Source organism: Chiroxiphia lanceolata, chromosome 6 (assembly GCF_009829145.1).
Source record: "Chiroxiphia lanceolata isolate bChiLan1 chromosome 6, bChiLan1.pri, whole genome shotgun sequence".
Classification (NCBI taxonomy): domain Eukaryota; kingdom Metazoa; phylum Chordata; class Aves; order Passeriformes; family Pipridae; genus Chiroxiphia; species Chiroxiphia lanceolata.
Window position 1 is genome coordinate 25,421,020 of NC_045642.1, and position 22,775 is coordinate 25,443,794.

Here is a 22,775-nt window from a genome sequence, read left to right on the forward strand (position 1 = left end):
CTCCCTAGTTGTCATTCCTCTCCGTGCCATTCCTGGTTCTCCCCTTTTTGAGATGGAGCAGCCAGAATTACATGCAGCATGCATCACAGCAGAATGTTCCCGGTTTGTTCTCTGTTTTTTTTGTAATACCTTCTGAGAGTTGAACTGTTTGCTTGCAGTAATCTTGAAATCTTTTTCATAAATAGTCATGCCTAGTTTCAACTAATTGTTTTATATTTATAGGTGGGGCTATTTTTTTCCTCTGAGCATATTGCTTTGCACTTGTTGACCCAGAACAATAAAATAACAAATGAAAATCAGTCATATGGTATTATCACATCCCCTAAACCTCTTTGAAGTTTGCTTTAATTTCAGCTATCTGAAGTAGTGGAAAGCATCACAATGTCTGCAACCTTACTCTTTGCCAGATCAGTTAAAAGTATGTTCACAGACTTTACCATGATCCTTGTTATGCTTACTTCTCTGCTCTTTGACTGTTTAATGTTTTCTTATTATTGGTCTTTTTAATATAGTCTTGAGTAGATCCTCTCGCAGATTTTACTCTAAGGTGATGTGAGGTATACAAATAGGTTCACTTCATTTTGTTTTTGTTGCCACATGATCTATGAACCTTTTGCTGTTCAAGATGTATGTCTCCCAGCATGTCTCCCTTTTCATTTGCTTTGAAGTTGGATGTCCAAAAGCTTCATTTCATTAAGATTGCAATGGTTTATATGAATACTTAGAAGAGAGTGTTGCTTAGAGATGTGGGGTTTTAGGGTGTTCTTGGTTTTATTTTTTAATTCTGATTTAAATGGCCAATGCTTTGTAATCTTAGTATCATGAATTATATCACCTTCATGATGTAGGTAGCAGGTAGTGGCATTCCGTGCCTCTTTTTTCAGTTCTTTCCTCTTCCAGTTTTTGGAAGTTTCCATCCTCCTTTTTAACCAAGTCTTTGATGTTTTTATTATGACCAGCTGTGAGTTTATTTTTTAATAGATACCAAGAATCTATTGCTTATCTCATTTTGTCTTGGTAGGATTTTATTTTGTTTTATTTGATACTCTGGTTTGAAACTCAAAACTTCTCACTCCCCCCGCATTGATCTCGATGAGTGTTTTTTAAGGCAGTTTCACTGTCAGGCAAATGGCAGGTGTTAACTCTTACAGGTTTACTCCTTGTCTAACTGGAATATCTTCGTTTGATTTTGGGGGGAGTTTGTATTAATTAGTTGAATTTTTAGGAAAGTGGAAATAGACACTTTGCAGAGAAAAAATATGGCTAGAAAGTAGTGCTTGTTTTGATTATTATGCCTCTGCATGTGAATTTACCTTTCCTTTTCTGTTTTAAGTATTGATTGGGAGTTAAATAATTAGACTGACAGAGTAGTGCATGTGTTCTTTCTTATCATGTCTTGGAGGTAGGAAGCAGGACTGAGACAGACACTTCTGTCCAGAAGACTCTTAGCCTGGAGGACAAGAAGACCAATACGTCATATATGAACATCCAGACTAACTTGACAGAGGATATTCAAATGAACTAGTTCAGAAATTTGCAACACACGGTACTGCTGATTTGCCTGGTGTAAGAGTTGCATCCTTAACTTCACCTTTGTTCAGTGTGTACAGACTGTACGAATTTTCAGATATCTAGGTGGTTTAGATTATCACTGGGGAAATCAATCCTCTTTCAACCTCTTGTAATTGCCTTTAGTAATTTGAATTACAATTTCACATTGTTATATTCAGAAGCTCTTAGCACCTTGTACTCTTGTGTGGGTGCGTACTTGTGATGCTTCACAAGTTGTGGAAAAAATATTTTTTTAGTAGGTTAGAATTAAGCTGTTGTGGAATTTGAACAGTCTCTGGTGTACTGGGTGACTGCAGCAGGAGCTTAATAACTGCAAAAAGTTTAATTCATAAAAGTTACTGTTACCTTGGCTGCTTGTGTAAGAACTTCCATGCAGATTTTGAAAAAGTAAGACTGATGGGTTTTGATGTTCATGAACGAGAAGACTGAATAATGTGTTTTGGTTTTGTAGCTTATGAACCTGAACTGAAGTTTGCTTTGGTTCTTGGTCTCTAATTGGACAAACCATTGTTTTGTGTATTAGTGAACTTTATTCAGACACTTTTAAAAACATACAAAGCCAAGAAATGACTTGCATTGTTATAAACCAGTTATCATTATTGTGTGTTAGAATTTGGAAGATGAAACTCTTAAAGCGACTTGATAGAGGCATTTCAAATGAACTAGTTCAGAAACTAGCAACATGTACTTCTGCTGATCCCAAGGTCCTTTTGGTCTGTTCACTAAAAAACTATCCTGTCTTCTCCAGAAAAAAAGTATTTCTTAGCATCCTTCCCTCTTCCAGGATTGGAACCTATAGTGTGTATGAAAGGAGGATGTACTTCCCCCATAGAACTTGCGCCAGATATTATGTGTTTGGTAATGCAACTTGAGAAAATAGAAAGGGCTTAAATAATTGAAATTCCTAACGTTTCTCCAATAGATTATTTGAAAATATGCCATTTAGCACAAGTTAAAATGACAATAGAGACTATTACTCACTGGGAGTGACTTCCAAGACCTTAAATACTTCATGTTTTAGAATTACTTAAAATGCTCCAAGTTTGGTTTTGGGATTGGATCTTAAATATCTTCTGCCTGGTACAAAGGTGTATATTTTCTTGCAGCGGAGGGGACTGAAAAGGGTGTGGAGGGTGGTGTCATTCTTCTTTTCCTTTCTTCTAGGGCTGGTGTTTCTTGAAAGACAAGGGGCTGAAACAAAACATGTAATTTACTTGAGGTATATTGTGCAGAATAGAGAGGGGGAAACAGCTGCTCAGGTTTTGAGATCAGAAAACAGATTCGTAATGGGAAATAGAAAACAGGTCTTTCCAAGGTGCATATATAAACTTGTTCTCACTTGTCCATCTTTTCGTGTAGCCTGTTGTCTAATAATTCTTTAGGACTGTCATAAATGTTTTATGTATCAAGTGTTGTCAGGGTTTCCATTGCAGTGAGCTAGTTAACTCACTGTTTAAATAATTATGTATTTAAAAAGAAAAGTTGCATGTACTCTGGATCGTCTAGAAAATCTTTTCTTTTTGAATTGCTGTGAACTGTTTTGTGGAAGAAAATAACTTTTGTTTTTTTTGAGGGGTTCGATTTTTTTTTTTTTTGTGTGTGTGTGTGTAGAATTTTATTTTTTTTAATAAAAAGTACAGTGAAACCATTTTTGCCTCCAGTATTCAGGTAAAGTTTGTATTTTTGTACTTACCTCTGAGTCTTTGTGTTTTTTAAAGTTTTTTTGTGTGTGTGTTTGTTTATTTATTCATTTATTTAATGCAGTATTCTGATATATGTTTGACCTCCAGAATGTTACCCCTTATTGTTTGGCTTGGTGAAGATGAATTTTGAGATTTCATCTGTACCGTAGTTCATGCTGTTGTGTTTTCCCAATAGTTTTGTGTCAGTCTCATGAGATTGTGTCGCATCAAGTAGTTTACCCAAATCTCATTCAGGGTAAAGCTATTAGAAAATGTGGTTTTTACCTCAGTGTTATTCTCAGTCTTGGTTGAATGAGAAAGTTCATGAGGTATAGAGACAAAACTCTTTTTTTTTCCTGAACCTGAGTGTTGCAAAGCTACAGGGTAGATTAGAAATCTTTAGAGCAGGAAGGGGCTGAATTAGATTAAGTGAAAGGCTCAAAGTAGTTGTCAAAACGAGACCGAACTTTTTCCTGACAGAAAAATCAGATTATCTATAAGAGAACACTTGAGGTACTCGGACCACTGCTTAATTGCACTTTTATTTAATAGCTTTGTATGAAAATAAACAGGAAAGTAAGGAATTTGTGTTTAAAGAGAGAAATGTGTGAATATTCAACAGTGGTGGACTTGTTATCTGTTGAGAGAATGGAGTAATCTGAATATTCAGTGCCCAGCAGGACGCAGGCAAGAGGAGGGTGTTTTTTTCCCCTTAGAGGTATGCTGTGAAACAGTGATGCCGCCTGGCAGACTAAGTGCTGTTGCATTCAAGGAACACAAAACAACAGCCGACAATGGCTCAGAAGCTGCAGGGTAGCTGGTGTAGTAAAGAAGGAAAAAAATCAGGGCCAAGTCTTGCACAGTAAATTGTGATGCTGTTGTCTTTTTAAATACAGACATTAGAGCTGAAGAAAGCAGAGGGAAAAAGGTGATGCTGGAATGATCTGGTAGTTAAATCTAAGGGAAATGGGGAGAAGGGGTGGACTCCTGTTCATCTACAGCAGCACTGCACAGAGCCTACCTGATTTAGGCCTAGCGACAGCGCGTTGGAGGCCTTGGGAAGGCAGAGAGCTCAGCAAGCGTGTTTTCTCAGTGTGACGTACTTGGGAGTGTGTACAGCCTGCATACTAAGTGCGAGTGGCTGGGTTTGACTTTGCTCATAACAGTTCTAAGAATGTAATGAAATCCCTTCTCACTCACGCTTTTATTTTGGGATAGAGGGGGAGAGAAAGGAGCTTTCAATATTCTGTTGAGTTCAGAGTTTGAAACGAGCATGTTTTACCTAATTCTGTTTACTGCCTTTTTATTTAAGCCGTGAGTAAAACATGTTGATACCTTTTAAGTGCTCTATTATACTTTATCGGTACACAAACTAGAAACTCGTGAAAACCCTCATAGTCTTTACCTAATTAATCTACAGACAGGGAATACTAATTGTTAGATGGTCTTAAGCTGGTTTGCTTGGTTGTTTTTTTCCTATGCTCAGGAGATCAGGAATGCCAAAATGACAACATGGTTTAATGAAATAATAGCTGGTGAAATAGAAATAAAATTGGCTAAAAGCAAATTAAATTCAAATGTTGAATGAGAATGTTTTTTCGTAAGTGTTAGCAGGCTATACTTAAAATGGGTGTTCTAGTCAAGAGGAGAGGAAAATGTGATACCTGTCTGGTAGCAGCAGAGGGTCCCAGCCACCTTTTATGGAGTTCAGAACACCCAACAGAATCAACAGGAGTCCGAGGCTGTTTTACATAGAACTTTGTGAAATTAAATTGCCAGTATTCTTTCTAGAAAAAAATTCACTTCTAGCAGGTGAGAAGCATTACCTTTTTCATCTTGTTCATAAAATCTGAAGACAGATTAAGAAACGAGCAATTGTTCTTTTGATACTTTCAACATTTTTGTCATCTGTTTACTAGTAAATAATTTTCATATTGTCTTCTGGCAATTTTTTAGAAGCCTAACATTAAAGCAAGTGATCTGTAGTGTTGTAAAGGCAAGAATTTATGTAGTTTCTCGTTTTGAGCCATCTCACCTCCTGTTAAAACATAGCAGTTTTAACTCTACATAAGATAACTCTACATAAGATATCTCTTAGCTCTACATAAGATAACTCCTGTATTCTTATACATATTTTTCAGTATCGTAAAATACAGAACACAAGAATGTACATAACCAGATAATTTTCAAGTTTATGCTCCTGTACTTTATATAAATTAAATGGTTTCTTTTTAATGCATGTGCTTAAATAATTAAATTGAAGAGTTCAGTTTATTGTAAGAACTGTGTCAGACAGTGTGGACAAGGGTCTGCTCCAATATACTGACATGAAAGTTGACCCATGGCAAGACCAGCATAGGTTGGTTTAATTTTAGTGTTTAAAGAACACCTGTGCTGTAATGAGACACACCGAAAATAACAGCGATTTCTATTCTGCCTGAGTAACAATCAGAACATACAGAATTCAGATGACTGCCAAACTCAGGTACATCTATTTCCCCAGTAGTTCTATAGGTTTTCCAGTTTCAAAATGAAAAGGATGTGTCTATGTGACTGTCACTGAAAGCGTAACTTACAAGCCAAACTTCTGGCCAGGTAGGGAAAATGAAAAGATCACTTCTTGATTGCTGTAGTTAGAAAGAATCAGCAAAGTGCTCAGTCTTGTACCCAGTACAGCTCACTGGAACTCAATGACTGCTGAAAGTCTCCCTTCTGCTGCTAGCACAGTGCCTCTACTGCTTAAGCTTGTGCTTGATGTTCCCCTGACCAATCTGTGAATTACTTCAGCTTTTTGTGGAGTGTGATACTCCCTCATTCCCCCCCCTCCCCCCCCCCCCCCCCCCCCCCCCCCCCCCCGAGAAAGTGGGGACTGCTTGTGGTAGGACCTCAGGCTGGAAGAGAATATAAAGGAGAGTGCCTTGGTCAGATAGATCAGCTGCCTGTGTGAGTGTTCCAGCTGCAGGGTAAATTAAATGCAAGTGAAGAAGCTGGAGGTAGAAATATAAACTGTTAGCAGAACTGGGCTTCACTTAAGTCTCCTGATGTACTGTTAGTCTGATCTTTTCTTGTGCATGCTTAAAAAACTGTTATTTAGGAAGTTTCATGGACACATTGAGAAGAGAGCTTTGCTGAAAGTACAGCATCTGATTTTGAAAGACCTTTATAAGGAATTATAAAAGATTACCTGTTGTTGTAAGGTGCCCCACTATATAATTGCTTATCACAATTCATCTGCATTTTTAAATGTTTGTTATTGCATGTGTACCTGGCCTCTGTCTGATATTTGTGGAAGGTAACATCAGTAGCTAATCTCCCTGACTCTGTCAATGAAAATCTTGCTGCTGCTCCTTGTGGTTCTTAGCCATTGATATTTTAAACAGAAAGTTCTTATGATTGCAGGGCTGGTCTTTTTTCTTCATTGTAAATGCATATTGCATTTCTTTGTTCAACAAATTATCACATTTTGCTTTTTTTTTCTTAAATTTAAAATGCGTTGTGTAGTTGTTTCTGTTTCTTGTTTGTTGTTTGCAAGTTGCCTTTCATCAAAATGTTTTAACATGAATTTATTCACTTAACTGATACTTCCTTTAAGTAGTTTTCACTATACTTTGTAAGCATGAAAATGGTGTACAGATAATATTTATAAGCTAGAAAGAAAAACAGGGTCTCTAATCGGAGCCCTACTGCTCTGAAATATCTTCAGACAAAAAAGTCCAGACTCTTGGGATTCTGTATAAATGTAACATGAAGACTTCTGTAGTGCAGAATGATTTTCTATAATATATGTGTTCATTTTAAATTAATTAGTTCATACATTCATGTTGGATAGTCCTTTAAAAATTCATATTCTTTCAGCTTAGTTCTCTCAGTTGTATAGTCACAATACTTTGCTTTACATTGAAACACTAGATTTAAGAAAACGTTAATTGATTTGTAGTCACTGTGTGCTAATATGAAACCAAAAACTTGCTTTTGCTGGCTTGTGTTTTTGACTAGCACTTTTACTGTTTCCTCTCTAAAGCCTGGGAGAATGCTTTGAGTCATATGCACTTCATTTATCCTGCTTCCTCTCTTCAGGAGAAGGATCTTTTCCTTTTATATCTACTGAGGATATGTGTATGTTTGGTTAATTCTGTTCCTCATCTTTTAGTATCTTGCTCTTTTAACTTTTTTTTTTCCCACTCGTTTGGCATTTTTCCCCCTGCTGGCCGACTGCGGTAACAGCGCTTCTTTTCCTTTGGAAATGGAAGGCCGAGGCTGTCCTTGAATGTAATTGCTGTGTGGTTGAAGCGCAGGCTGCTCTTCTGAGACCTTTTTTGTCCTCTGAACGTCTCTCGGAGATGGATAAAATTCAAAGAATACTCAGTACCAGCAGGGGACGTGCACATACCTGAGGTTCTCCTCATCGGAAGTGCTACTGCACTTCCAGCGGTAGTCAGAGGTAGCTCGTTTTGCATTTCATGCCTGCAGTCTTACAGCACTACCCAGATCATCTCCTTTCGTACTCTGGACCTCTTCCCAAAACTCTTAAAGTACTTCTGCCTCGCTAATACATCATTCCTACAAGCTAGTTCTTTCCAAGATAGTGGATTGCTACAAGGGGAGAAAGAGTTTGGCAGTCAATAAGAAATTTCTCCTCATGTTTAAAAGAATAAAACAAGAATTCAGAGATCCCTCCATTCTTAATGGAATCTGAGGGGGAAAAATTACTTTAATGAGTATTGGGGTAGAGTTTTCTCAATTTTTTCTTGTTCCTTGTATCTTCAGTTATTAAATCAATTACTAGGATTTACTGTGTGTGTTCTTCCTTGCGACTCCCTTTCCCCTCCATTTTCCCAAATAGTCCCCTGTCTCTGAAGTAGAAAAGGAAGGCAGGAACTTCTCAGTGACTGGAATGAGAATTTTTACATACCTTAAGAACAGTGGAGGTTAATGAACTGATTTAGCTAGGCATACTATTAAAAAAAATTCTGTTAACCACCAATCTTAGAATATCTTCCCTTTACTTTCCTTATAAATTTTGAGACCAAACAGTGGACTAGTATAGCTAGGAGGGGACAGCTCTTTGTGTTTTCTATTGACCTTCTGTTTTTTTTTCCCTCACGGCAGTACTTTGTAAATAAATTGAAAATAATTAAAAAAGAAAAATTTCAGTTTTAAGACTTAACAGATTAACTGACATGATTTTGAAGTTTAATTGATAAACAATGTTTTTTAAAAACAAAACAAAAAACCCCCCAAAACCCAAAACAATCCACATTTCCAGCAACTTTATGAAATGTGGAGTAATGTGGCAAAAAATTTTTAGAAACAAGTACTAAACTGACTTTCACTGATTTATATCTTTACATCATTTGCATTTTGATTTTGCAAAAAATTTCCTAGCTTCCTGCTTCAAATATGAAACTTTACTGTTGCACTGTTAGTAAAGCATAAACTTACAGACATAATTAGGACTGGGGGTTCTCTTACTGTATGTATAGATTAACAGTTCTTCTAAATAATAAAATAATTCACTAAAATAAAAGTTCAAGTCATACAACTTTTTTATATGAGCAAGAATTTAGCTACTCTGCATAGGAGGTGATTTTTTGTTTTTCTAAAAACTGATGAATAATAACTTCCTGAGCAAAGTGAGGCTTAATGGTGTCCTTCGTATTTCTCTGTCGCAGTACTAGAACTTCTGAATGCAACAGTGCTGTAAAACATCCCCATGCAGTAGTTTCTGGGTAGAAAAAGGAGAATTTTACTGCTGGTGATTTTATGAATGTCAGATTAGATAGGGAATACATTGAACCCTTGCTGTAAAGTCAGGAAGAACTTCTGCCAGGCTTACTAATGGTCATAGTTTAGAGAGGCTTCTCTGATTCAAGAAATACGCTAAGACTCTGCAAAGAAGAGAGGTTTGTGCTTGGGTAAAAAGTGCAAAGCCACATATCTTGAAACTGCTCAGGTGAGAGAGACGATCCCGAGATTTTAAAACATATTTATGCTAACTTTCCACTAGGCCAAATGTGGTTTATCGTTTTGCTGGAGAGTGTGATCTCATCCCCCATCTCACCTCTGAGATGCTAGGAAAGAGTGCATTCAGGAAGAGTTACTGATGCCCAATAGAACTGTAGTCATAGGACAAGCAGAGCTAAGAAGATAATCATCTTCTGTTTATGTGTTTGATGCAATGGCAAGCATCGACTGGTATTTTAAAAAGCAGATTGTGCAATGGTTTTATCTTTACACTAGGGATGGCCTTTTGAACTGTAATGAGTCTTTTAGCTCATTTTCTATATGTTAAATTTAGTACTGCTTCAGTAAATGATGGTGTCACACACTTTTATTTAAACTTAGTTTGAGGGTCTAGAAAACGTTTCAGAGAAGGTGAAGCAGTCTGTCCCCAAGTGAAATCAACTTTGGTGCCTTAAACTCCAAATTGCATTTGTTTCATGGCTAATTATAGCAACCAAAGGAACTTGGAGGCAGAACTGAAGCCTGTAGTTTGAATCCTATAAGTTGCCGGCATGCATAAGTAGAAAATCCAAGGCTCCTTGGTAACTCTTTAGTGGACGTTATCTACCAGTATTGTGTGGGGATAGGGAAAGAGGAATAAAGTGCAGTTATAAAGGAGTCATAGGGATGACAAACTGGAAGGCATGGCTGGTACGCTTGTGTGTGCTTGAGTCGGTTGTCTTGGGCAGTCCTGTTGGTCCCTTTAACTTTAGCCTGGCATGTGTTACTGGGGCTGACTGGGAGTTCTCCCAGCTGCAGCACAGCAGGAAGATCAGATTCCATGCACTGGCACACAAAAGGCTTTTTTTTTAATCACAGAAGTAACAGCACGGCTACTGCTAACTATGGTCATTGAAACATGAACCTTATAGTAATGTAATGTGAAATAGCTTGTATACCCCCTGTTTGGACTATTTTTGGTCTTTTTCTTAAGGCTGCAGAAATCCATCCTCTTATGGAATATGAGTGGTTTCATTTCTGACTTGAAAATCACAGTAAAGTAACTGCTATGACTTGTTTTCCTAGAATATACTGAGAGAGTGCTCTCTATATACAGGATGCCTTTCAAATGTGGAAAGGAGAGTTGTTGCTTTGAGGAGTTAACATCTTAAAACAAAAGTCCAGAGAAAAAACTTGGAATCTATTCTGTGTGTGGTGCATTTTACACAAAACTCCCCCAGCCTAGTTTCACTTTTTTAATTAATGCTTTACCCTTAACATTGTCAAGCAATGCTCTGAAATGTGAAAGAATATCAGGCTTAAAATTGCCTGTGCACAGCAATTAGTCCTTTTTTGTCTGAGTTCATCCTGTGCATTGAACAGGGCCAAGGTCCTATTGGCAAAAAATAAAAAATAATTAAATATTGTAATGTGATATGAACGTATGAAGTTCCATGGTCTGACAGCAAATGTGTGCTAGCTTCTAGAGTTAGGAAAAAAGCTAAGAAAAAATGGCTACACATGACAATTAATTTTTCCCATTTTTTTCCAAACAAGTCACTGGTTACAGTAACATAAGCTTTATTGTGTAAATTAAAGATAATAATAAGTTATAACCAGACATCTTAATATACAGATAATTAGCATTTAAATAGTCTTAAAACTTCAGGTGCTGTATGCTAAAATGTTTTCACCACCATGTGTTCTAGTGTTCTCAGGGACTGCCAAACTTTAAACATAAGAGTTTTGAGATCTTTGTTTTTGTAACAAGTCCATGAAATGAGTAACTTTTCTCCTTATTTGCCAACCTCAACAAAAAGCTTAAAGTTGATCTGCAGGATATGATGTTTTGGTAATGGTGGTTTATTTTTTGTTACATAAGTTATATAGAATTCTTTAAAAGTTTAAGAACCTTTTTTAGGGTCTGGAGTGGGTATTACTACTGTAAGTGTATGTATATATCAATCTGCCTTTCCTGTTAGTAATATTGATATTAGTAGGAGTAACATCAGATTGTCAACAATCAGTCTTCCTAACAAAAATATATTGCTAAAACATCGCTATTTTATTTGGTTAATGCTAATTTTAATTGAGTTTTGTTTTTAGCTTGTGGTAAACATAGGTAAGCATTGCTCAAGCTTTTCTTCAGGTCACAGATCATATGTATATTTTGGGAAGAAGGCAATGGTCTTAATATGACTCCCAGAGCTGGGGTTTAAAAAACACCCAAAAACTGCAGAATATCCTGTAATAATCTGAGCCTTTCAGACTCCTGCCTTGAACAGTTTACAGCACATATTTCTAGAGCCTTCAAAAGGCTACCTCAGTAAATTTGATAGCTGAGATTTTGTGATACATTTCTGCTTGTTGAAGTTTTTCTTAAGAAACCCTGCATAATGCTAAACTCTTCAGACTTCTCTGTGGATATGAGTGATTGTGAGCTGCCTAGTCTTAACTTTCTAATGTGTTTTACTGAGAGAAGAGAGAGGCAGTGTGAGTTACTGTATGTACTCTTGCTGTGAACAGGAAATAATTTCACCTATAGAACAGACTTTATATGCTACCTTTTTCATTAATACTATTTCCATGTTGGTTCCCAGTATTCACCAAAGCTACAGATTTAGTTCGTCATATGCTGTTCTCTACCATAAAAATGTTAAGAGTAGTTGAAAACTTAAGTTTGTTTAAGATGCTTGGAGTTACCAACTGTGGGTGTTTGTTCATCATTTCTCTGTCTCAGTTCTCTATCTAAGAAAACTTACCTGTATCAGGCACAAGTTTTCCTATGGCTCTCTTTAGTGTGCTGCTTATGAAGAAACCAATTATTTGTTGTAGAGCTTAGACATTGAGTTTAAAAAAGCATGCAAACTGAAAGCTCAGAATGAAAAGAAGTATTCAACTGATGCCTTATTCTTTAAGCTTGTCCTCTACTAAATGAGGCAGAGATGTCAGTAAAAATACTATACCTGCAGGAGGGCAGAATTAAGGTATTTTGTGTTGCCAGAGGTTTGACTTTCAAACATTAACCTGTTCTAAACTCTTAAGAAAAAGCCTGTAATAAATTACGAATGGAAAAGGATGCAAATGTATTTCCATTCCCTGTCTAGGTCCTCTCTAAGTGGCTTCTCCAAGGCAACACAGTAATTCACTCAGATAGTCACGTTTCAACTCCTGGTGTTCCTAACTTTGTCCTTGGGAGCCCCTGGGTTCTCAGTCTGGGGTTGCAGCCCTTCAGAGTGGTTAAATGCAATCTCAAGGTTTGTTACTGTGCAGCTTTTTTTCCAGCTTGATGAAGCTGGAGTCCTACTATGGAGGCGAGTCTCTACGTAGGGGGGTAAAAAGGAAGGAAGGAACAGTTGCTGTTATTTTTAAATGACAGCTTTCTCATCAGTTTGCATGTACTTGTGCTACAAGTAAATTGATATTTTTCTTTTTTATATAAAAATCATGTTTGTTTATTCTAAGACTGCATTTGTGGATGTGTAGTACCGACTGTTTTCTTTAGCTTTCCAAAGTCAGTCATCTACAGCAGTGAGATTTATTTTAAATTATTATTTTATTAATAGCATGGGCATATAGTTGTAATTGCTTGTTGAAGAGGGACAGGTAATGATTGCATAATGAAAAAGCTTAGTCTGTAGATTTTTGGACCAATTAAATAGCTGATTGATAGTGGGAGGTGGAGGTGACAAGTAAGATTTTAACATCAAAAAAGAAACAACTAGAGTTTGAGAATCATACCTGCCTCTTCAGTGCCCTCAACAATGAGAGTATTTGAAATTCTCTAGCACCCAGAGTGAATATAACCTCAAAATAGTCCATACTCCAAAGTTCATAACCTGCCATGTTAACAGTTGGATATTATTTAAACTAAGCTGGAATTGCTCTAAAATTAAACATCTTCGTAATATTGTGTTGTTCAAAATGCACAATAAAATTTGAGACTAGGAGACTGACAATACAGTCTCTACCATCAGTAGGCTTCCTGTTTTCTGTTCTCAGTGTTCATCAGCACACAGTTCTCCTGGTTAGTAAATGGAAACTCCTTCACTTGTGCTGATCTCCAATGATTAGCAAGAGATAATTATGTGGCTTTTCTGCTACTGTATCTTTTTATAAGGCTGGGCCTTAAACTTCAGCCCTGTGGTGACTTGTGTGCGGATAAAAACATATATGCAAAGGTGTTGTTAGCTGTGCAGTTGAAGCTTAAAATATGCTAATATTCTAGTATTTTACTAGAAAATTGGGAGTATTTTAGAGACTTTTTTTTTTTTTAGCATCAGGCAAAGTAATTAAACAATGAGTTATCATTTATATTGTGGCTGTCTTTTTAGAACTCTGGCTCATGAGTATTTTATGATTCATATGAGGATGACTGAAGAGGTATTACCTTGCTATGCTACTAAATATTCTTCCTGTGATGCAGGCAGTGTAATGGACAGTGTATCTTCTCAGCCTCCACACTTCATGGCCTACTATGCTGGTTTAAACTGCTGTTGATTTCAGTTTACATTAGTACTCTGGGGTTTGAGCTCTAGTGACTGTGCTGTTGTTGTACCACCTGCTCTACCATATTTGTTCTGTTGGTATATCCTCTGGCAGAGGTGGTGGGCAGATGTCTAAGGTGGGTAATCTTGTCATGTTTAGCTGTGGCAACTGACAAGACTTGTGATTCAGATCTTAATAAATGTGATAAAGTGGAAGTATGTCCACCACGGGAGGGGGACACTGGCCTTGCACAGAACTAGAAAAGCTTGTACCTATAATCTGTTCTCCCCCTAATGACAGTAATAGTTTGTATTTTAATCCAGATTAGAATTGTAAGTCTCCTTGGTTTTCCCTACCATGTCAAACGGATTTTCTTTCCAACTGATGTTTTATAGTTAGCTTCAGCATTTAAAAAAAAAAAAATGCCAGCCCCGCTCCCCAAGAAAAAATAAACAAAAAAGTTCCTCCTAAACCATCAACAACCCTTCTCCCTCCAACTTTCCAAATATTTGAATTTCTTTTTCTGTTTCAAGCTATAGTTAAAATTTATGTAATAATCTTTTTTTTCTGTTGCTGTTTTTATTTTGTAGGAGAGAGTGGAGAGCTGAAAGGGATAACTTACTCAAAACTGGTAAGTACTTCTTCCTAGGGCTAAAATGGCTTACCTAAGAATAGATGATATGAAGAGCTGGCATCCATTTCTGGAAAAGTTTGATGCTTACTGAAACTGAAATCCTATCTGTTCTTGTATTCATAAATTAAATCTTAAAAAGTAAATGTTACTGATGGAAGCCTCAGTCTTATAAATAAAATCTGTGTAGGACTGATATTTGGGCCCAGGGGTCTCTAAGTACAAGGGACATTTAAATTCATCTACTCAAAAATAATAATGTTATGGTTTGGGGGTTTTTTTCTATGTAATGTGAACCCCAAATTTATTTTAAGGGGTTTTTGGTGCAGAAAGGCTTCTCTCTAAAATTCTAAGTTACTTAGAGACCTTGCATACACACAGAAGGCATTCATGGCTTTTGTGTGTGTCCTGCCTTTGTTTATATAAATATCAGATGTGTTTCTAGTGTAGCTTCCAAAAGAGCCATAGTTTAAATAGCATTGTGATAATTTAGATTCTGATGTGGATTGTATTTAATTGAGATAACAGAGAAGTGTGAATGCACTTATGTGATTATTATAGAGCTTAAGGTTTCATTCAGTCTCTGAATATTTAAATAGTCTATAAACATGTGCTACCCAGCCCAGTGCGTTGGGGTACTTTTCTGAGTATGTTCAAGTCTTGAAGCAACCACTTAAGAAATAAGTGATTATTGGGAACAAAGGAATGCCAGCAAGAAGTTGAATGGAGGACTGCTGCCGCCTCCAGTTGTTGAAATCCATCCAAAAAATGGTGAATTTACCTCTTGCTCTCAGTGTTCTTTCTGGCTGAAACTTGGAAGTACATCTGGATGTACAAGAGATGCATGAACTTGTCAGTCCTCTGCTTTCCTTTTGGAAATCACTGGTTCTACCATTAAATAAAGAATTTGCATGTTTTCCTTTAAAAACTAAAGGAATGAAGGATTTTTGCCGACCAACCCATCCATGCAATTTCAGTCATCTACAGACTTTTTAATTAAAATAATTCCACTGTCGTAAGAGTAAAGTGGAAAATGCACTATGCTTTATGATTAATCCAGAGGTGGTTTTATACCTCTTTGAATGTGGTATTGTAGGTAGTTTATAATGCCACTGGACTTAAGTTTTTAAATCTTCCCTTGAAGTTCAGTCTAAAAGAATAAAATTTCAAAAATACTAAGGATATGTGCACTTGTAAAATGTGTAACCACTTGCTTATGTAGTTCTGTACCTCCTTTCAAAGGAAGTGTGAGCAATGTTTAACCAGATGCCCTGATAGATATTTCTATATGTTATTCTATGTAAACCAGAAAAAATACAGTCTGGGTATTACTGGATGTAAGGAATGATCACTTTTTTCTTTTTTTATATTGGTTGTTTAACACTGGGTGTGTAAGGTACTTGAGGGGAATTCTGGACAGGGATAACTTTGGATAGTTATTCTTACTTGGGAAGGGAAGCTATAAGCGCGTGTTCCAGATGGAAACAACTGTATATATTTCATATTCAGAATTTGGCAACTTGATCAAACTTTTAAATGAAATACATCTGTTCATGTCTATACCCCTATACACTTGACTAGGCTAAGCAACCACTTATTTCTGCAAAGCAGTGTCACTTTTTTCTTAAACCCCTTAAAAAAATAATTTTGAAAAATCTTTCTAGCTGTTCAAGGCATAGATGCAATTAGCTTGGATTAACTTTTATGTACCATCAATACTACAATTTCTATCTGTCAAATGAAGTTGTGCATTAATAGTAATTACTCAATCTTTATATTTTTTTTTACAGAAGTACTATGTCATTTTTGCCATGAACTAGTATTGGACTTTACAGTTACATGTATTAAAATGATGGATATTATTTATATTGTCAGTTGAGATAACTGTCTCTTCCACTGTTCTGCACTAAACTTTAAAGTTGGCATGTAGTTACGGAGTGATACAAACTGTTCATCATGTGCACCTTCTCATTTGTTGAAGACACACTGAGAAAGAAACTATGGCCATACCTGCCTGTGTCTTTACCCCAAAATCAAATTTCCAAGGCTCATGAAAGACTTCTTTTCTCTGCAGTGGGTTCCAGTTTTCATTAACCAATCTCCCACGTGGTTTTCTGAAGCATAGTTTCTTTTGAAACTGCGGTGGTAGGGACTTAAAGCATGATATCATTATTCTTGTCAGTGAGTGGAAGTAATAATCCAGGATTCTGTTTTCTCATTACTGTTTGTGGTAATAGGTCAGGGAACTATATGTAATTTCCATGTATCCCTTGATACAAATTACAATTTTATAGAGAGTAGTGCTGCAAAGGCAGCTGTTTTCGCTCATCTGTGTCACATGTGGGAGAGGCCCTTGCAGCAGGTCATTTCATGTGTTGGCTAGAAAGTCTGATCAGGCCTTTGTTATTTAAATAAGTGACTTTAAGCTAACAGCAGACAGCACTGACAAAGAATGAGCTATATAAATACAATGCTTTTTAAACCCCCTTTATAGTCTTCTCTTTTTGTAATATATTTCTTTTTGAAAAGAGAAATGATTAAATAAACAAAACAAAACAGACACCCTCAACCTTTTTATTTTCAGGAATGCACAAACTTGTCCAACACTTCAGTTTACTGTACTGAGACAACATAAAGTCTTTAACTTATGGGAGTTACTCTCTTTTTACAGCCTACATGTCTAATCTAAACTGTCAGTATCCTTTTGAAAACCTCGTAGTCTGGTTATGAAGGCCTCTGAGTTGGCAATACCTGGGCAATAATTGTGAGCAGGTTGCAAAAAATAAAAAAAGGAACGATTTTAACATTACAGAAATTCTTTAATTATGGTGTCTGGATGGAAAAGTGACTAAAAGGATTGCTATATAATGTTTTCCAATGGCTTTTATCTATATGTATTTATAGATGGTTTTTACGTAGGTTCTACTATGATTTGAGCATATGGTAATCTTAATTGTGTTTCAGAAGCTGATACTTTTAATGTATTTTTGAACAAAAATCTCTTGTCCAACTTTCAAGGCTTTTACAAATATGTCTGATAATGCTTTTCTATGTCAGAGGTTGGGGGCATTAATTTGTTTGTAGTACAAGTGAAGATGGTAAACTCATAGTTGTGATCTAAAAGTAGAATTCCAAGATGAAAAGGATTTTAAAATTAATAATTTTGAAAAAGTCTTGTGCTGCTTTATATGAATCTTATGCTCCTTCAGAACAGATTTCAACTGAAATGACTAACTAAACACAAACTTTAGGCAGTAGCTTATTAGTATATTAATGTTGTTCTATCAAATTGCATGCGCACTGTCCCATCCAAGAACAGCTCTACAGTATCATGGAAGTATGTTAATGCAGTACATTGAATGTAACAATTTGGGTTGCAGAATTTTAGTCTTTGGAATATGTTTACATCTACACAGATTTTTGAAACATTCTCAGTAGTTAAATTTTCTGATTTAATGTGCAACTGCAATAGGATATTGGTAGGAAATAGCTGCCAGCAAACTAAGATAAGGGACAAAGAATGTCAAGTTTGGGATATGTGAGAAGTAACAAATTTGGCTAAATGACTCCAAGGCAGGCATTTTGTAGAGCCTGTAGATTTCTTGTGTTCAATAGACTGACTGTGTTTAGGCTAGAAAGCTGCATTTGAATGTAGTTCACTATTGAATTCCCGCTCTGTTATAATCTCCTTTATTCAAATTGTCAAACCAAAACAAAACCTTTTTTTTTTTCCATAGGACTGGTGTTAAAGAGGGAACCAGAAACTAAAGGCACTGGAATCAGCAAAGACACTTTTAGAAAAAGTGGAGAAGGTAGAGAATGGAGCTGCAGACTCTACAGGAGGCTCTGAAAGTGGAGATTCAGGTTCACCAGGTAATTTGTATTCTTTCTTGCTTTAGACTTTCAAGTAATAGCAGCATTAGTATTGCTGACTACTAATGGGAGCATTAAGCAGTAGCACTACAACTATAGTAATAATTGTTTTATAAGCTCAAAATACTTAAAAATTTTATACTCTGCATTTTGACCCCACCACCTGTTGTTTTTTAGCAAATGTGAAAAATCTACATATCAATCTGTGGGTGGGGATTTTTTTTAATATTTTGTAGCAGTAATAAAAACACTTTGAGAACTCTAAATTCAGCAACCTCTATCTGAAAGGTTTTTCTAATGTTCTGAAGCCAACTGTGGTATTCAGTTGGCAATGGAGGAATATGGTGGAGGAACTTTAAAGTGAAGTGTATGTAGTACTGCATGATTTCATCTGGTGCTTCTCTTCTGGAGTGTCTTCTACTTTAGTACTTTCTAAACTTGTATATTTTTGATAACCAAAATGTTATAGTGCTTGGGCTTGGAAATTTTTACTCTGGGTCTTTTTACTGGTAGACTGTCCAATACTATATGGCAGTAGAGTTGCATTTTGCAGTTCTGTTACAAAGCAATTGAGGAAATATTAGAAATAATAATAATAAAACCTAATTTAGCAAATGTAAGAGGACATATGCATATTCTTGGGACAGAATTGTTACAACCATAGACACAGAGTAGCTGCCAATTTGAAATGTTAAATTTATCAATGAATCCTTTTCTAAACACAGTTCTCCAAGTATTCATGGAGCTCTCCAGATATCTGAAACTCACAACTGTTACACGGTGGATTAAAAAAATATATCACTGATCAGTTTAACCCATCATATAAAATTTGGAAAATGTTTCCTTATTACTTGGTGACTTGTCTAAAAAGTGTTCTTGATGCAATGATGAGCAGATTGCAGGAACTCAAATGGGTGAATTGTTAAAATGAACTATGTCTGCTTTAACAAAATAAAACTTACAGCTCTGGAGAAAAACTTGAAAAAGCTAAAGATGGATTTCCAGAACTAGAGATGAGTATTTTGCTCTCCTCCCAAGGCCATGGCATTCAAACAATGAAGTCTTGTTATGGGGGTAAGGAAGTTCAGAAATTACCCATGCCATTTTGCTGCAGACATAGAAATATCTGAGGCCAGTAAGTAATTTTTTCAAGTATTACCTTCTGTAAAGCGATCAGAACGCTAGTCTTACTTGTGTTTGTATAACAGTGTTTACCTCTTGTGGGTATCTTCATTCCCCTTTATGCCTAAGCTAACCAAAAATTTTAAGACTGTGAATTTTGAATAATGTTTAGCATCTGTTCATAATGACAATGCTGAACAGGGATGAAGATTGGAATATGTCCAAAAAGACTTTTTTTAACAGCTTAAATTTTTTTTGACCCTGTTTGCTTTAACTTTAACCAATCCTCATTAAAAGTGAGCTCTGAACTGAAATAAACTTTAATTAAATTTGGATTTAGTTGATGAAACTAGAAAAGCCATTATATCAAAAAGTTGTCTTAATTCAAGATGCCATATATTTCTATAATTAGGGCTAAGAACAAGTATATGTTTACGATGGAAAATAACACTTGCAACGGCATGTTGAGTGCTTGAGTAAACTTTTGTGAACTGTTGTTGTCAAATGGACACCAATAGAAATTAAACTAGTTTTGGTACAAAAAGAAGAAATCTTCCAATGAAATGCTTGAACTTTCTTGGATAACTTTGAATTTTGTAATCCTGTTCAGGATTTATGGAGCAGTGTCTCTTGTCATCTTTTACTTATCTAGTATTTCTTTTTCTGAGGACTCTCTAGAAAAGCTTGCCAACACTCATACAGTCAGGGTTTTTTGTCCCATTGCAAGTGGTCACGGGTGTCTGTGATCCTGTACAGAGTTCAGCTCAGCACTGTGGTCAAAGCCTCCCAGGTTCCTGGTGCAGTGTACTGCTTGTGACTGCTTCCATGGCTGTACAAAGTGATGTTCAGTATGACTGTGGTTTTGTTTGTGGAATAGCTCCTTGTTTCCTGCCTATTCTATTTCATCTCCAGAACTGTCTGAAGCTTTCAAAATGCTGCTTTGGCAAAGTGAGTCTTAAACTACCAGTAAGGACCCAAAGGAAGTGTTGTGTTGTTTAGAAAAAGCTACTTTTTTGGTTTCATTTTTACAGAGAATCCTCCATGAATGACATCTGACCAGATCACTTGCTATATCAGTGTAATACAACTTGATTATTCAAATAGCTTCAATGTCAAAGCTATATTGATTGTCCTGAGAAGAAATGCATCTAATCTAAGTACTTCATTCTGCTACTGTGTTGACTTAATTAAGGTTATTTTGAAGCAGTCTGCTCTTCATAGTTTTGATCACAAGAGGTGTTAAAGAAGTTATATTTAGCTATTCTTACAGAAGGATTGGGTTTTGTGGATGATTCCTTGAACTGATGTGGGGAAAGAACCTAAACCATAGTTTTCCTTATTTCTTACCAGAAAGATCAGTATGTTTTAAAATATCTAAAATTTAACTTGTGTTTGTGGTCAGTGCAAAAGAAGATTTTTTTTTTCCCTAGGATTGCATGATGCAATGCTTTGTGATTCATAAATTTAGCAATGCCTTGTGAACAGTTTACAGTACTGACTGTATTGTCTTACAACTGTGTCTGCAGGAGCACTTTGTATAAAAACTAACAGATCTGTTGCTTGTCAAATTCTAATGTTGCAGGAAGCAGCAAGGAAAAATAAGCTGAGTGTGCCTGTGACGCTGAATGGCAGCATGACGAAACAATAATGCTCAGCTTAGATAAATGCCAAGTGATGCACTTTGGAAAAACAGGCTCAGTTTTACAGCTGCAATAGCAGGCTGTGAATTGGCAGTTAGAACAGTGGAGGGAGTTCTTGCAGTACAGAGTACCTGAGCATTGCATGCAGTTTTAAACTTTGTCTCCAGATGATAGAGGCAAACTAGAGAAGTACAGGGAAGAGTGCCAAGAGTGAACAAAGCAATGGAATGATTTGTGCATGAGGAGACTCTCAGTCTGAAGAAGTGATGACTGATAGGGGAATATGTGTTGTGGAAAAAATGTAGGAAGAAGCTGAATAAAGAAGCAGCCATAGAATCATATAATATTGAGTTGGAAGGGACCTATAAGGATCATTGAGTCCAACTTCCAACTCCTTTTGACTCAAGTCAGCTCTGGTTTTCTGTAATTGTATTAGTCTCTCATGCTTGTATTGTGAGGAGACAGATTCAAAAGAAAAAGGTCATCCTTTTATGTAAGAGTCCTTTAGTTTAACTTGGAAACTTATTGTCACAGAATCTAGAGTGTTTTCCTGAGTTTAAAGAGTAATTAAGGCAGATAAATCAAAGAAATGTGTGCTACAAGCTATTAAACCTAAGACGTAATCTTTGAAGACATCAGAGATGTAAATTTTTGAAAGATGAGAAATAACGCTGTATGCTTGTCCAGCATGGACTCTCTGCTAATGCATCTGTTTTTTGCTAATGGCTACTACTAGAAAATGCAGCAGGTAAACCTGTGGTCTGATGCAAAGTTATCTTTTTTTTTTTTTTTAGTACAGTTTTTAGGGTATGAAAGGAAATAAACTTTTAAAGAGAATTAGCTGACAGTCTGAATTCTCTGAGTGGTATCAATGAAGGCGGAATAGAACATGTGTTTTTCTTGCTTACTTTGTCCTTCTGTTTTTCACTCCTTTTCCTGATTCTGATGAGTAAATGAAGAAGAAAGTAGAGATTTTACATGGTTCTTTGCATGTGTGGAAGGGACATGGTGATGTGATGAATAAATGTGGCTGTAACCAAAAAAGAAATGGGGAATTTTTGATTTATCTTGTCTCTTCAATCTGGGCTCTGTTTTTTGTCGCTGACTTTTTTCTTGCTTAGCAATAGACAGCATTCTCCTGCAGCTGCCTAAAGGAAGCGAAGGAGGAAGAATGGTGAATGGTTAACAATCTGTCTGCTTTCCCTTGGATGTGGAGGGCATCTCTTCTACAATGATCTCAATCTCTCTTTGAGGGAGAAAAGTGGCAAAGATACTTCTGAACACGGGTCTTCCATCTGGTACCAGCCGAGCCAACACACAGGCGGAGCCATAGTACTTGAAACATTGTGCTCTTGAATATACAAACAGCTTTTGTGCCTGCAGTGATTATCTGTGATGTGTTTCTTGTGACTGCAAGCAAAGAAGGCAGCAGTTCTAGAGGAGACACAGCTATTAGATTATCTTACCCAGCTGGCTTAAATTGTCATTAAAAAGCATCACTTATTCAAGAGCTATTGAGGAGCAGAAGTGATGACTTAGTACAGTTGTTTTACTATATTAATAAGAATGGGTTTGGAAATTATATAATACTGGACTCCAGGCCTTGCTATTGAAATGCTGTAAACTAAGTATTTTGCTTTTACAAAAGTTCTTCAAAAATACTGACTTTTAAACTCTTCAACAAGATCTGTAATGAAGCCTTCATTGTATTGTTACATCTGTTTTCTTTCTAGAAATTGGTTGCCCAAATGAAGCAAGATCCACAGGTAACTATTCATTTTTATATTGGATTATTTACCCTTAAAAATGCAGGAAATAACAGTG

The 22,775-nt window shown here is 36.3% G+C and overlaps 1 protein-coding gene across 8 annotated transcripts in view; it reads left to right on the forward strand.

Annotated features, from left to right (window-relative positions):
* The window catches only part of PHF21A (PHD finger protein 21A), a 128,236-nt gene that overhangs the window by 17,229 nt on the left and 88,232 nt on the right, over positions 1-22,775 (forward strand). For all 8 annotated transcript variants that reach the window (XM_032691459.1, XM_032691460.1, XM_032691458.1 and 5 more), the window contains 3 exons: positions 14,276-14,316; positions 18,054-18,189; positions 22,685-22,717. In XM_032691459.1, the coding sequence (XP_032547350.1) occupies positions 18,136-18,189; positions 22,685-22,717 (87 nt within the window). In that variant the 5' untranslated portion in view covers positions 14,276-14,316; positions 18,054-18,135. The remainder of the gene's footprint in view (positions 1-14,275; positions 14,317-18,053; positions 18,190-22,684; positions 22,718-22,775) is intronic.